We start from the raw sequence: 16,468 nt of genomic DNA on the forward strand, positions 1-16,468 counted from the left end.
GGGTAAACAGGAGCCTGGGGTAGAGCATGACCCTGAAGTCATGAATTTGCAGTCCCTTCAAAGAAACAGAGACATTTGGAAGAGGACTGAATTGGGAGGGGTAGAACAGGGAACTGGATGAGGAAGAAAATGAATTCTCTTTTGGACAGGCCTTCAGAACATAAAATGTAAAATGTCTGGTAGGTAGTTGGTGATGTGAGGCTAGAGCTTGGGGAACTGCTAATGGTTGGATAAACAGAATCCCAGATTTAGTCTGGGAATCATTTGCATGGGGATGTTAATTAAACTCATGGAAAGTTCTGAGGTCACCAAGTGAGAGTTCAGTACTTGGAAGGATAAAACCCCTTTAGATGGTGAGTTCCTGTAGGTGCCTTTGTTTGTGGCTGTCACTATTCTGATTGTATTGAGCCAGGAAACATTGTAGTTTCCTAGGATCCATAATAAATTCAAAAGGGATTTGGCCAGCCTATCTCCACACAGAGAAACAGGAGAACAGATAAGCAAGTGAAGGATCAACCTAGTGACCCTACCCAAAAGCAATGAGGTGAGTTTGATGTGATTGGTGTTTAATGAATCTACGATGACTCCTAGATAATGTCACATGCCATCAAATTAATCGTTTATTCTAGAACTTTGCTTAGTAACAATGCCAAGTACTACCGTTTCTGGAATTGAACACTTTTGAAAATCAGAACCTCATCTTTTCGACCTTTGAGGTCCCTTCCATCTTTGGTATTTGATGATTCTTTGTAACGCTAAGTCTGGACCTAGAGAATTAAATCCATTTAAAGGAGCTAAGTGCTGTTTCAAGCATCACTTCCATTTTTAACATGCCTTTTCTGTCTTTCCCTATTTGAGAGAGTTTTCATGGGTTGTGTAGATGGAGGCAGAGGAGAAATTCCAATCTTGCTTTCTCTCTTCACCATGTTTCCTTGCCTGCCTCAAGCGCTGGGCCTAACCTTTTCTTGTTCTTATTGCTTCAGACTTATCTTAAGAAAACAAGGGGTGGCTAGGTGGCACAGTGAGTAAAGCGCCACCCCACAGTCAGGAGAACCTGAGTTCAGTTCCTCCCTCAGACACTTAATACCCACACACACACACACACACACACACACACACACACAAATCTAGTGTGTAACTTTGGGCGAGTTACTTAACCCCAATTTACTTAACCCCAATTGCCCTCCAAAAGGCAAAAAAACAAAAAACAAACAAAAAACCCCAACCCCAACCCTTCCCCCCTTGTCCTTAGCATTTTTGTTCACAAGATGCTTAGCTTTCTGGTCTTTATATTTCCCAATTCTGTTCTTAGCCTGTTATTCTGTTGTCCTTGGTTATATGCTTATTTGTATAGATCCGTAAAAAAATTTGAGCTTGGCGGAGGGTTCCCTCTTTGACTATATTCCTCTCCTTGACTTTCTCTCTCTCTCTCTTTTTTTTTGTAAGCAATTGAGGTTAAGTAACTTGCTCAAGATTACACGGCCAGTTATTTCTGGGTGTGGTGCTAAGTATCTGAGCCCAGATTCGATCCCAGGTCATCCCAACTCTGGGGCCGGTGCTCTTACTCTCTGTGCTACCTGGCCACCCCTTGACTCTCTTCTTTCCTTTCTTCTTCATTAGGATCAGTTGCGATTGTATCGCTGGGATTTCCTTTTCTAGAACTTCTCACTATCCCTTAATCTAAATGTTCTAGACATGGCGTAAAACATAGCTGTTCTCTTGAAGATCTTGAAACTTACTTTCCTGGAAATCTTAAAACTTCTGCCTGCCTACCTTTGGTTTAGTCCACAGATTCTTAACCATTTTAAAATCTCAAAAATAATCTGATGGGGGGGTTTTTCACCATTTTTGTGTGTGTGCTCTGGACCTTTCTGACAGTGTATTGAAGCCTATGGACCCTTTCTCAGAAGAACATTTTTAAATGCATAAAATACAGAAGATTACAAGCAAACACAGTTTTCAAAATGTTAAAGAAAAAGGACAAAAAAAACCAAACAAGTTCATGGACCCCAGGTTAATAACCCCAGATTTAGTCTAACATGTAGTTGGAGTAACAAGTCTTGGTGAACAGAAAGAACCATTCAGAAAATGGAAGTTCGAATAATGCCAGCATTTTGAAACAAGGATAATTTGATTGTTTGACCCCCTGCCCTGAAGTACCCTGGGATTGTGCCCAGTGTTACTTTCCGTGGTAGTTCTGAAATTCAAGATGTTGGTCACTTTCTCTCATGATTTCTGACCCTTCCATGTTCTCAAAGAGTTCTTAGAATGAGCGTAATTAAGAATACCATTTCCCTTTGAAGTTTCTAATAAAACAGGTACATAATGTAATGGGTAGAACAGGAAGATCTGCCTCAGACATTGACTAGCTTTGTGATCCTGTCACTTAACCTCTCTCAGCTTCAATTCCCTCATCTGTAAAATGGAACAGGGGCATAGGGGATGGGAGTGGGGGTGGGTGGGGAATGGATATAATCACACCTACCTCTCAGGGTTGTTTTTAAGCATATCGGATAACATATGCAAAGTACCTTGCAAACCCTAAGAGGACTATATAAATGCCAGCTATTATTATTAATTACATCCCAAGAGATGAACTTATCAGTGAAGTAGGTCAAGAATTGATCCTTTGCCCTGGTTTTAGGAGATGGAAATTTATAGCCAATATCTGTGTTATTGAATTCCGTCCCCTCCCCCCACTCCCCCATCCCCACTGTGCTAGTTTTATAATCTGTTGAGATGCAGCATGCCCACCATCCATCTGGCTGGGACGTGGGGGAAGAATGGGCATCTATTCCCAAAATTGCATCATCTTTGTTTTTCCTTTTAATGTCACTTAAATTCTCCTATCCATGCTTTTCCCCATATGGTCGTGGATTTCTATAGAGGTGCGTCCATTTTTTGAGTTGGGGACACCTCTCCTCCTCCTGCCTGGCCTGTCCCCTTTGGATGTGCCATATGCCCTTCCTTCTATGGGCATTATCTAGAAATAACATGTCCATTCTGCTAAGAGGTGTTGCTTCCTTGGTGGTCAGCTGACCTTGGTTAACATTTCGTCTTTATTACCCAGGCTGTCATGCAGTGGCATAGAGATTCCTGGAGCAAAACATGCTGCTCTTCTCTGTTATTTTCTCCTGAGAATGACTGCCTCCATTATTTTGTCCTCCCCTGCCGCATGGCCCTTCTGGGAGATGGGTCTGATGGCTGGGTGAATACCAGTTGCTGTACTTTGAATAGGAGTAGTTATGTATCATGGAGACCTGAGGGGAGCCAGGGAGAAGCTGGAGATGAGATGGAAGGGCCAGATACCAGAAGGATGCTAGATGGCCTTGGTGGACCTCTCTAGGTCTTTATTTTCCCCTTTGATTCCAGCTCCAATGGCCGCGTACTGCCACGGAAAAGCTGTTGGTTGAGATGTTTGACAGCACCTCATCCCAGTTTCTGGCTGTCTTGGAAGCCCTTTCAGAACCAAGGAGGCGGGTGCTGCAGACGGGTCCTCCCGCGTCAGATGAGCTCGAGGTTCGGGAGGTCTTTGCTGAGCTTTTCATGGCAGGTGGTGAGCTCTTCTCAGGTGAGGACAGATTCCAAATGGGTTCTGGCAGCAGAACGTTTAGAGCTTGTGAAATGGTTCATTGTGTGGTACAAGGGGCCATAATTGAAGGTTTGCTCTCGACTGATGATGGGTCATTAGCATCATCTCATATATCCATGGCCTTGTATTTGCATTGACAGTGAGCCAAATGCTTATTGTGGTCCCTTAAACAGATGTTATAAAATGCTACCATGCATTCTTATTGTATCATATTCATAGTTTTTTTCCCCCAGATTTTTAAAAATATCACATGACTTTTCCACTAAGAATAGCCAAAAAAGAAAGCCATTCATATGTTGTTCAGGTATTTTCAGTCATGTTGGACTCTTTTTGATCCCTTTTGTGGTTTTCTTGGCAAAGATACTGGAGTGGTTTGCTATTTCCTTTTCCAGCTCATTTTACATATTTGGAAGCTGAGGCAAACAAGATTAGATGACTTTACCAGGGTCACTAAGCTAGGAAGTGTCTGAGATTGGATTTGAACTCACATCCTCCTGAATCCAGGGCTGAAACTCTATCCCCTGAGCAACCTAGCCACCCCAAAGGCATTCATTCCTCCTGTTAAATACATAGTCATCAAGGAAAATCACCGGAAGAACATTATGTTTGACTTTAATTTGAGTGCTCACATTCAAACTACTGCCATCTCTCTCATGGGAAACTTAGTTCTTTCATCCCCTTAGTTGTTTAACAAGCATTTATTAACCACAGTACAGTGCTGTGATAAGATACTGGGGAGATAGAAGATGGAGGTAGATACAGGCTGGAGCTCCATGGAGCTTGAAATCTGGGATACTGGGGGATGATATCCACTGTCATAGGATAAGTTTATTTGGAAAGGTGCAAAATGTACTGACCAGAGGGGTCAGAGAAGACCCTGTGAAGGGAAGGGAGACAAGTATTTATTAAATGTCTACTATGTGCCAAATGCTTTCCAGATAGTAGCTGATTTGATCCTCACAAGAACCCTAGAGGTAGGTGCTGTTATCATGCCCATTTCACAGATGAGGAAACTGAGGCAGGCAGAGGTTAAGTAACTTGCCAGGGTAACAAGCTAGTAAGTGTGTGAGATTGGGTTTGAACCTGGGTCTTAGTGATTGCAGGCCTGGTGCTCCATCCACTGGGCCACCTTGATACCTCATGAAAGAGGCGACAGTTAAGGTGGAATTTTAAGGGAGGGTTAGGAATTCTACAAGCTGTGGAGGGGAGGTAGGACATTCTGGATACAGGGGAACAATGTGAGAAAAGTCACAGAACCAGGACTTTTCAGGGCACTTTTGAGTGGCAGTCAGTGCCCAGGGATTCATTAAGGGCTCTCTCTGCACTAGGTACTGGGCCAAGGGCTGAGGACCCAAAGAAAGGTAAAAAGACCAATCTCTGCCCTCCCAAAGCAGGCATTCTAATGGGGAGCCATCAGGTGCAGGGAACACAGCTTAGCAGCAGTGGAGAGTGCTGGGGATGGTGGGGGGACATGAGGGAAGAGTGAAAGGTGACAGTGGGAGGCTTTGAACATCAGGCAGAGAAATCTGAACTTGACTTGATAAGCAATGGGGAGCCCCTGCAGGTTGCTGAGCAGGGGAGGGATGTGAGCAGATCTGTGCATAAAAAAAGATGATTCTTTGAGCTACACAAAGGAGAGGTGGGTGGGAGGAGCAAGAGGGAGAGGATAGGCACATGGCAGAAGTGTATCATAGTAGTCCAGGGGGTTAATGAGAGAGTATGTTGGGATATGGTTGTGGGAACTGAGAGGGTGGGATGGAAGGTGACTGAGAGGCTGCTCTCAGAGATGAGGGAGAAAATGAGAGGTGAGACTCAGCACATGAGTGAGGTGGGGGAGTCCTGGGGCGGGGGTGGAGTCAGTATGAGGGTTTGGGGAGCCAGGACTCCCTCCCAGTCAGGGGTTATATTCACTTACCTCAAATAACAGAGTCAAATGGGCAAAAAAACCCCATAGAAATCATTTTGGGAAAGACAGATTAACTTAGAAGCATATTGCCTTTGGTTGTGGAACCACAGCATCCTAGAGGTGGAGTGACAACAGTAAAAGTTAGCACTCAGATAGCACTTTAAGGTTGGCCAAAAACCCCAACAACTGGACAAGTGTTATCTGATTTTATCCTCACAACCACCTTGGGATGGGAGTGCTGTTATTATCCCCATCTTACAGATTTTTACCAATTCACAAATCCCCGTTGCAGATTCCCCTCTGAGGAAGATCGAAGTTAAGTGATTTCCCCAGAGAATAAATGTCTGATGTTGGATTTGAACTCAAGTCTTCCTGACCCCAGGTCCAGTACTCAGCCCGCTGCACCATTTGACATCTGATACAACACCCTGATTGATAGCAGAATTTCTCTTTATTTCGTCGCTGCAAGTTGTCCAACTCTGCTTGTACACCTCACGTGACAGGGACCTCACTACCTTAGATGGCAGACCTTTGCAGTTTTTCTTTCTTTTCTTTTTGGAGAGGGGAAGGTAGGGCAATTTAAGTGACTTGCCCAAGGTCACACAGTGCAGTTTGTTTTCTAAAGTGATTTATAATCCTGCTTCCCACATGTTTTTCATCATTACAGTTAACTGTACGGCTGTTTGGGACTGTGCTGAAAACCCCAAACTTCAAAGAACGTTTAGACTTGATTTCACTGCTTTCTTTTTTCTGTTTCAAGATTTAAGTGGTGGCCCGACAGTCTGTGGGAAATTTGACTTTTTCAAAACCATCTGTTCAGTTTCTTCTCAAATGAAACTTGCTGTGGAAGGCAAAGATGGTGTTTCGATAGCTGCCGCTGTGAAGCTGATAAAATTATCTTTCACCTTTGAGGAATGGAATTTATTTAATTGTACCGCTGCTCAGTTTATCAACTTCCTTCAGGTAGGGTAGCTGCACTCTTGCCTTGTTTTGTATTAGCAAGGTCACGGTAACGAGCTGCTAACCAGTTTATGGGGCCAATAATGTTTCTTAGAGTCGAAAGGACCCGGCCTCCAGGAAAGCTGAGATGGATTTAAGGCTTCTGGCTGCCATGGAGCCCTTGATCAACGTAAAGAGTAATAAAGGCTTGGCCTACACAGGGGAAGGAGGCAGCAGCGCCACTGATGGCGTTCGCAGCGCGGGGAAGAAAATCATATTTCATGGTGAGCACGTTAGGGTTTTTCCACGTGGTACAGGAAGACTTTTCTCCCCTGCTAGTGTGACCAGAATGTGGAAGGGTGGTTCTGTCCATCAGTAGGCATTTATCAAACACCTACGAGGGGAGGGGGGAAGGTGCACATCAAGGCAAAATGGCCTCTTCTCTCAAGAAGGTTCCATTCCCCTGGGAGGATTCAGCAGGTGCACACTGAGGCATGTGCAGAAGAAAGGGGGCCTTGTCATGGGGACTGGGGGTGAGCTGAACCGCCCCATTGGCTTCTGGGAGAAAAAAGCCAAAGGCTCTCCTGTCAGTCAGTTATTCAGCATTTATGAATCACCACCTCTGTTCCAGGCCCAGTGCTAAATACTGGGGTTATAAAAAGAGGTAGAAAAGGCCCCTGTCCTCAAAGAGCTTGCAGTATATGGGGGAGACAGCATGTAACAGCTATGGACATAGTGAACTAAGGATAGTCTCAGAGGGAAGGACTGGGAAAAGCTGCTGGCAGAAGGTGGGATTTTAGCTAGAACTTGATGAAGAGGAAGAGGAGGGCGAGGCATGAGGGTGAGCCAGTGAGGTGTTCCCAGGGACTTGTCACTTTGGGGTTTTCCAGCAATCCTTCAGTGGGCCCTTGATTGTAGTGTTTGGTAAAGCTTGAAGCACTATATAAATGCTACCGTGTTTCCCCGATAATAAGACCTATCCCGAAAATAAGCCCCCCTTACTGTGTAAGATTCCTCTAAAATAAGCCCTCCCCCGAAAATAAGCCCTATTGAGATTGCTACTGTGGTGAAGGTGATCCCCTGCGCTACACGCTACATTACAGTACCCTCTGTATGCACCACCCTCACCCCCGTGAAACGCGCGCCGCGCTCTGAGCTGCATCCAATCAGAGCTGCAGCAGTGAGCGCGTCATCCTGTTCTTCCCCAGTGATTTGCTTATTGAATAAAGGCACATTTTTTTGTTCACATTTACCTGTTTATTAAAATTGCTGTCAATGTTCATTAAAATAAGCCCTCCCCTGAAAATAAGCCCTCTGGTGTTTTTCTGTCCAAAAAAATAATAAGACAGTGTCTTATTATCGGGGAAACACGGTAGGTCTCCTTCTGTTCTTGCTCTTTCTTCTTTCTCCTCTTTTTTTTTTTTTGCCTTTTGGAGGGCAATTGGGGTTAAGTGACTTGCCCAAGGTCACATGGCTAGTTTGTGTTAAGTGTCTGAGGCTGCATTTGAACTCAGGTCCTCCTGACTCCAGGGCCAGTGCTCTATTCACTGTGCCAACTAGCCGCCCCCCTCCTCTTCTATTTCCTTTTCTTCCTCCTCTTCATTCTTTTCTTCTTTCTTTTCTTCCTCTTCCTTTCTCTTCCTCTTCTTCCTCTTTCTTCTCCTCTTCATTCTTCTCTTCTTTCTCCTTTTCTTCCCCTTCCTCTTCACTATTCTATATCCTTTCCCCCCTTTCCCTCCTCCTCCTCCTCTGCTTCCTCTTCCCCATCCTCCCTTTATTTTTCTTCCTCTCCTTCCAGCCCTAGGATTCTATACTCCAAGTGTTTGGGATGACACAAGATAACATGCCTTTAAATTAGTCACATTGGATCCAACTGAACCAGTTCCTTACCTGCTCTGTCAGAAATTAGATTCCAAGAAACATGGCAGAGTAGGATCACTCACTGCTGCTTTCTTATTCCTTCCTATTAGCACTTAGGTTCTAGGATGATTCTCAGGCTTTGTCTGTGTCCAGAAGTGAATCTCAGGGGTGATTCTGGACCTCAGGTCAGTCTTTGAATCCAGGCGCATTCCATAGAAGGTCAGATCTGTCCCATGTTCTGGGGTATGGGCTAATACAGTTGAACTGTTGTGGCTAATTGGCAATTCACTGGTGAGCCTTCTGCCAGGAGATGCCTACAGCTATTGAAGGGTGGCAAGATCCTAGGATGTTAGAGCTAGAAAGGACCTTAGTGGACCTTAAGTCCCAGCCCCCTCACTTTATGATGTTGAAACAATCAAAGCTATGCAAAAAGATCTATTTGCTGTTTGCATCAGAGGGAGTAAGCAAAAATCTCTGATTCTTTTCCTCCTCCAGAAGGTAAAATAGTGCCCTGCCCTCTGCTGTCATGGAGCCTGGCAGGCTCTGTGGCTCCTAGCTGACCTGAGCTCCACCAGAGTTTATCTAGGGGCTGCCTGGGTATATTCATAGAAGGGGAGAGTGAGGAGTGGGCGGAGCTGAGGAACGCCCTCCAGATGGAGGATAGTGGTTCAAATCCACTTCTGACACTTCTTACCTATTTGGCTTTAGGCAAGTAAGTTAACACCATTGCACTGGCCTCAGTTTCCTTATCTCGAAAGGGAGGGAGTTGAACCGGATGAAATCTAAGGTCCTTGCCACTCAGAGTAGACCAGCACTGCCCATTATATAACCCTATAGGATGTCCCCAAGTAGTCTCCATTCTGTATAAGCAGGTGTGTTCCTAAAAAGTTGTATGTAAAATTAATTTGTGAAAATTCAGCCACATTTTAAATGCCATAGGGAAACTTGCTGTTTCAAGGCAAACTTTATAAAAATAGAGTCCTTCTGAAATGCAAACATTACCCCTCCCCACTTTAGCTATAAATTTGGGTTTTCTGAAAAATTCACTTTAATTAGAACCCACTGGCTCAGTGAAGAATATTTTCTAGAGATGAGTTTGTCGTAGATATGGTTCGCTGCATTTTAGAGATATAGTGAAAGTTCCCATTTGGCTTTCCTTGAATATTTTCTATTCATCATTTTGTAATTGGATGCTAAGTTTATGTTAACTTTTTTCTGTTTCATGAATCAAGAATCTCACATGTTATCTGGAAGCTATTCTGATGACATTTTCCACTTGGGGTCAACGTTATTTTCCTTCACTTGTTCAGAAAATGAGGTGAAATGAATATTTTTGACATTTTTTCATGATGTCATATGATTAAAAAAATGCAGGGGTCACACAGTCTTCCTTTCTTTTAAAATCTTAAATAATGCATTCTCTACATTATAAGAAAATTGAAAATAATAAATATCAGAATCCTGATTGATCATAGTTTTTAATATATTTAATTATTGAAAGCAGTCCTATATCTAGCTTCTCTCTATAAAATGATGAATGTTAGTAGTAATGATTTCTTCTTGGCACATGCCCACTCCAGCTCTTTATCTAAATGTCAGAGAAACTGTGCCAATTATTTTTTGAGTGTATGTTTAACTAGTTTTGCTTCCAAAATCTATGTCTTTTGTTTTTTTTTTTAGTTTGGGGGTTTTGCTTCTTTTTGGTTTCATAGGTTGGAATTATTTAAAAATGGTTCTGTGAGTATAAATTTTTCTGAGTATTGTCTTCTTAAATTCATATCCCACTTAAATTACTTTAATAGGAATATTCAAATTGTTTCATAATATAAAAATTTTACTGCATCCAGTATTAGTTAAATCAGCAAACCATAATTTGAGGTGTGGAAAAAAATTTCCATTTTAATGAGATTTTTCTGTTTTAACAGTATTTGTTGCAAAAGGATTTGACCTATGATAACTTTTTGAAATCAAGCGTTTTCTTTCTTTCCTTTCTTAAAGAATTATGGTAATTATTATAATACAGAGAGTAAGGATGAGAAAAAAGGCTTACGGGGATATGAGGTTTTCAAGTAATTTTTCTTTCCTCCGATGTTATTCTCCCTTGATCGTTTTATAAGCAAACTCTTAACATCTTGTAAACCATCAGCAGTTCACATATGCTGGAATTTGCTTCCCTCTTGGATTAAAAGAGTATGTAACTTATATTAAGGAACTGACCCATTACTGAGTCAAGTAATTTTTATTACATACCTAATGATATGTAATGGTCTTTACTAGTCACCCAAGAAACAATGTGTGGCACAGCACATTGCCAAAAATCTGGGCTTGAATCCTGCCTCAAAAATGTATTAGCTACTTGATCCAGGACAAGCCACTTGAGTTCCTTGAGCCTCAGTGTCCCCATCTGAAAAATGGTAATAATAGTAGCCCCTATCTCCCAGGATTGCTGGGAGGATCCAATGAGATAATGGATGCAAATGGTTCTATACTTGGGAGCTTTTATTTGTTATCAGGTCCCAGTGAAACAAAGATGTGAAAGGAGGATGTTTTTCTGTATTCTCTTGAAATAATCAACTTATTTTTTTCCCCAAATTTCATCTCCTGCCCCTGCCCTGCCTTTTTCTCTCATTACCCTATTTATTTTTCCCCATCCTTCTAGATTCTCAGAAGGGAATAAAAAAGGGAAAATTCTATAGAGCATTCAGATTTGGTTTATTCTATGTTTTATTTTTTATTGAAAACTGTTTGAGATTGCTCTATTTATTCCTTTAATCTAACACCCTTTTTCAGAAAGTTCAACCTGATAATGAGATCGTTGCTGACCTGATAATGTTCCTGTGGCAGAAATGCAAAATGGGAATCCAGCGCATTTATTCAGCAAAAATGGAATATTTCAAGTTTGTCCAGAAAGTCAAAACTAACAAAGTATTTCTTTTTCTTCCTATTATGCTTTTCTTTGTGTGGTTATAGTTTATTATGCTTAATCTAGGTTAAAATTCACATTTCAAAACTAAAGGGAATATTTTTGGTCTATAATTCAATCATAATCATCATGATAGGGATATTTACTGTGTGCTAGAAAATGTGCTGAGCACTAGGGATACAAAGGAAGACAAAAACAGTCCCTACGTTTAAAGAGCTTACAGTCTAAAGAACTCAAGCCATTTCAACATATCATTTTTAAAGTGTCTTTGATGTGTAGAGACACCGTCTGAGGCACACAAAGACAAAATGAAACCGTTCCGGCTCTCAGAGAGCTTATATTGGGGAAGGGAATGGGGAAAGATGGCATACAAAATTTACCCAAGCAATGCAAGGAACATTGAGCAAGGAGTGACCACAGCCATTGAGGGCAAGGGATCAGCACAGTTTCATGGAGGAGGGGACAGCTGAGTTGAACTGTGAAGTCAAGGGTCCTGAAAGGTCTAGTTGAGGAGGATGAGCCTTCTTGGAATGGCTTGTTCCTAGAGCTGGAAGGGACCTCAGAAACCATCTGGTCTAAACCCTACCAATTTTACTGATGAGGAGAACTGAGGTCTGGAGAGATTGAGTGATTTGCTTAAAGTCACACAGGTGATAAGGGACAGAGTATTTCAACTCCAAATCTTGTGCCCTTTCCAATGGTGCCCTTTGCCTTTCTTACAGTGGAAGCAGGAAAAAGAATATTAAGTTGAGGGATCAGTCAGCCATCTGTTTTGGCCAACACTTTAAACTTAGATTATGTGTGTCTCTTAAGACAATGTATGCTTAAACTTAATACCAAGTGATCTTTAGTTTGCAAATCTCTCATCCCTCTTATTATTATTTTTTTTTTGTTGGAGAGGCAAAGCATGAATAAAAGTATATTTCTCAGATAGTGTCAACCAAGATAAGTCCATAGAGGAATTGGATAATAGAGAACACAGGGAACCAAATACCAAATTTCCATCTTGTTTCCTAGTGGTACTTGTAGATTATTGTCAGGAGAGAATTCAGGCAAGGGGAAAAGTATTAAAACCATTTCCTGAGCTTATCACTCAAAGGATTAGAAGGAAACTATAAGAGCTAATTTTCTTATAATCCTGAAGTCAGTTAAGGTTGGGAAAATGAGGTTGCATGGAGACCAAGTAATCATTAGCTTACCTACAGTAATGATGGGGGGATCTCTACCATACCCTTTGTCCCATCTTAAGTCTCCCAAGCAAACATTTCTTCTCATCCCTCTTGCTCTTTGTGAGCTACAGAATAAGCCAGTCTGTTGCTCATCCACTCCACCTTGTCCTAAGAAACCTTGGAGTTGTTTAGACTATGTGTTTGTTTCCCACTAAGTGATCTGGGCAGGTCACTTAAACTCATAGCACTTGCTCTAGGCAACTCTGTAAAACTAGAAATTGCTGAGAATGGGCCAACATGCATTGGTGGAGGGAGTTTCCTTTCTTGGAAGTTCCCTATACCAATGAAATTGCAGGACAAGTCCTTGTCTCATTTGTATGCTTATATATCAACCACCAAACAAAGGATAATCAATGTTGCTCTAACTTAAAAAATTTTTTTTAAATTAATTCGATAATTTTTTTTCTTTGTGTAGCGGTTGATTTAAAAGCCCCCTGATGATAAAATTATCTCTCCTGCAATTTCACCCCCCTCGGCATCTTGCAGTCAAATGTAGGATTTGCAAACATCTTCACATTAATCATTAGTCAGCTTGTGAAGAAGGATTATAACCAATGGAATGATCAGTGGCAAAGAGCAAAACAGAGCAAGAGAAAGAAACACAGCAAGTAGTTTGCTTCAATCTTCCTTCAGACTCCACAGCTCTTTCTCTGGATGTGGAGATCGCTTTCGATCATGAGTCTTTTGGAGTTGTCTTATAACCTTGCATTGCTGAGAGGAGGCCAGTCTATTGAAGTTAGTTGTCATACATACGTTGTGTCTGTGATTGTGTACAGATTTATCCAGGTCTGCTCTTCTTGCTCAGCATCAATTTATATAAGTCTCTCCAGGTTATTATGAAGTCTATCTGCTCCTCATTTCTTATAGTACAGTAGTATTCCATTACATTCATATACCACAACTTGTTTAGCCATTCCCCAATTGATGGACATCCTCTTGATTTCCAATTCTTTGCCACCACAAAAAGAGCTGCTGTAATTATTTTTGTACATACGGGTCCTTCTCCCACTTCTCTGATCTTTTTGGGATATAACTATAGAAGTGGTATGTACTTATTAATAGCCCTTTGGGTATAGTTCCAGATTGCTCTCCAGAATGGTTGGATCACTTCACAACTCCACCAACAATGCATTGGTGTTCCAATTTTTCCACATCCTCTCCAGCATTTATCATTTTCCTGTTTTGTCATCTTAGCCAATCTGACCAGTAAGATGTGGTACCTCAGAGTTGTTTTGATTTGCATTTCTTTAATCAATAGTGATTTAGAGCATTTTTTCATATGCTTATGGATATCTTTAATTTCATCTTCTGAGAACTACCTGTTCATATCCTTTGACCATTTATCAGTTGGGGAGTGGCTTATATTCTTATAGATTTGACTCAATTCTTTGTTTATTTTAGAATTGAGGCCTTTATCAGAGACACTAGTTGTAAAAATTCTTTCCCAATTTTCCACTTCCCTCAATGTTACATTGGCTTTATTTGTATAGAAACTTTTCAATTTATTGTAATCAAAATGATCTATTTTGCATTTTGTAATGCTCTCTAAATCTTGTTTCATCATAAAATCTTCCCCTCTCCATAGATCTGACAGGTAAACTATTCCTTGCTCTCCCAGATTGCTTATACTATCAGCCTTTATACCTAGATTGTGCACCCATTTTGATTTTATTTTGATATATTACATTACAATATTACATATTGGTCTACGGCCAATTTCTGCCATACTATTTCTAGTTTTCCCAGCAGTTTTTTGTCAAATAGTGAGTTCTGATCTCAAAAACTGGGGTCTTTGGGTTTATCAAACAGTAGATTACTATAGTCATTGCCTGCTGAGTCTCGTGTACCCAATCTATTCCATTGATCCACTGCTCTATTCCTCAGCCAGTACCAAGTAGTTTTGATGACTGCTGCTTTATAGTACAGATTAAAATCTGGCATGGCCAGGCCACCTTCCCTAGCCTTTCTTTTCATTAATTCCCTTGATATTCTGGACCTTTTGCTCTTCCAAATGAATTTTGCTACCATTTTTCTTAGCTCTATAAAGTAATTTTTTTTGGTAGATTGATTGGTATGGCACTAAATGTGTAATTAAATTTTGGTAAAATTGTCATTTTTATTACATTAGCTTGACCTAGCCATGCACACATGTTGCTCTAACTTGATTGTTTTTTTTTTTTTTAATTATTGTGTTTACTGTTTTCTTTCCTCAGTGGATTCATCTGCTTTGGCAGATAAATGAAGTGATTCATTCTTGTCAAACGGAAGATATCAGCCCTATGGTTGTGGCTGAAGTCTCGTTACGACTAAGTGAAATATTGGAAACTTTAGGAAACCCAGAAAAAAAGTTTAAAAAATATTCAGGTAAAGTATCAAAGGAGATAATTTGACAAATGAGTATGGGGATGAGACCAAGGCACTTATTGTCACTTGATGGTACCATATCTTTGGAATCTGGCCTCACACTTCAGAGTGATTCGGTCCTTGGCAAGCCTTTTTTGAGCTTCAAATTCTTAATAAAATAGGGGTGTGGTGTGGTGTGATAATGGGGTTGTTGTGGAGATCGAAAGAGACAAAACACGTAAAATATTTTTGCACAGACAGTAGCTCTTACTATCCCAGTAGTAGCTGGGTGCTAAAATTCCAAAACTAAGTTATAAGACAAGAGATATTACATCACTCATTTTGGAATTTGTGATAATACAGACAGTTGAAAGAGCTGAAGTTTTTCTTTGCTTAGGCAATCTTTTTTTTTTTTTCTGAAGCGATAGTGGAAGTAAACATCAGCTATATATTGCAAGGGAATTATTTAAAATCCTTTAGAAAATGAACTTCATAATAATCCTCACATGCTGTATTACCCCTTGAGATACAAACACGTAATTTGTGAACATTCCCATACATAGAAACTAACCTCCCCCCTCTCTCTACCTTCCCTAAAGCTTTTCCACTCCCCCTTTTCTTTCTCTACCCCACCCTCACCAAGAGAAACCAAGCTGTCCTGGTTTAGGGGCATCAATGGAGAATATATGATAAGGCAGCTTTTTCCCCATTCAACTCCACAAACGCTTGTTAAGCGTCTGCTGTGTACCACTTCCTAGTGCCAGTTAGTGTTTACAGAAAAAAAAGCCATTGCTGACTTCTAGAAGCTTGTGTTTTTCCGGTGTCCTTTCATCTCTCATTCTCCTTTAGGGTTATGCACATGATACAGTTTTCCATAAGTCAAATATTTATTAAATATTCATCAAACATTTAATTAATAATATTAAATATTCATGCCCACTATGTGGAAGGTCCCACACTAGATGTGTTGTCTTTGACCCAAGGACAAAAGTGAGTGGGTTTTTGCCTTACTTTCTACCAAGGATTCCTGTGTACACATATAATTAGATACCAAATATCTACTAAGTAAAGAAGGAATGGGTGGAGAGGGGGGTATTGAGAAAGGCCTGATGCAGGAGGTAGTTCCTGAAGGGAGTTGATTAGTGGTAGTGCAGGTGGTGGTGGTGGGGCTCTGTGGATCAGGGGAATGTTTCCCTGGACCTTGGGGACTAAAGTGATTTACTTTAGCGTCAAGAGGACTGAAGTGTAACAGATGTAGGAAACTTGACTGAAGTCAGGCCGCGAAGGGCTTTACACGCCAAACAGGACCGTATTTTATAATAAGGGGGTGGTGGCACAGAGCTTTGTGGGCTAGCCTTTTCATGGCTCACGTTGCAGTTAATTTGACCCCAGGAAATTTTTTATTTTTAAAATTTGATTTCCCTTTATCTCTTTTATAAATATTTTTACATTGATGTAAATTCCTAATTTCTACCCACCAATGGTGCCCATCAATAGAATTCTTCTTATAGCAAAGTTAAGCAGAATAGATTAGCACGTTGACCACATCCAACACCTGATGCTTCATTCTGGACCTAGAGTCCAGCATAGGGGAGCCATGATTTACCCTCTGAACCCTTAACTGATCATTGGATTAATCTGAATCCTGACATCTTTCAGTATCCTTTTCCTTTACT

The 16,468-nt window shown here is 41.1% G+C and overlaps 1 protein-coding gene across 1 annotated transcript in view; it reads left to right on the top strand.

Annotated features, from left to right (window-relative positions):
* The window catches only part of CFAP54 (cilia and flagella associated protein 54), a 307,374-nt gene that overhangs the window by 36,171 nt on the left and 254,735 nt on the right, over positions 1-16,468 (top strand). The window contains exons 9-14 of the mRNA XM_069095069.1: positions 3,373-3,571; positions 6,259-6,461; positions 6,553-6,721; positions 9,530-9,615; positions 11,088-11,222; positions 14,663-14,813. Of these exons, the coding sequence (XP_068951170.1) occupies positions 3,373-3,571; positions 6,259-6,461; positions 6,553-6,721; positions 9,530-9,615; positions 11,088-11,222; positions 14,663-14,813 (943 nt within the window). The remainder of the gene's footprint in view (positions 1-3,372; positions 3,572-6,258; positions 6,462-6,552; positions 6,722-9,529; positions 9,616-11,087; positions 11,223-14,662; positions 14,814-16,468) is intronic.

The sequence above is a fragment of the Petaurus breviceps genome, unplaced genomic scaffold (genome assembly GCF_028583685.1).
Source record: "Petaurus breviceps papuanus isolate PSGF00001 unplaced genomic scaffold, PetGlider_PUasm1.0 225, whole genome shotgun sequence".
Classification (NCBI taxonomy): domain Eukaryota; kingdom Metazoa; phylum Chordata; class Mammalia; order Diprotodontia; family Petauridae; genus Petaurus; species Petaurus breviceps.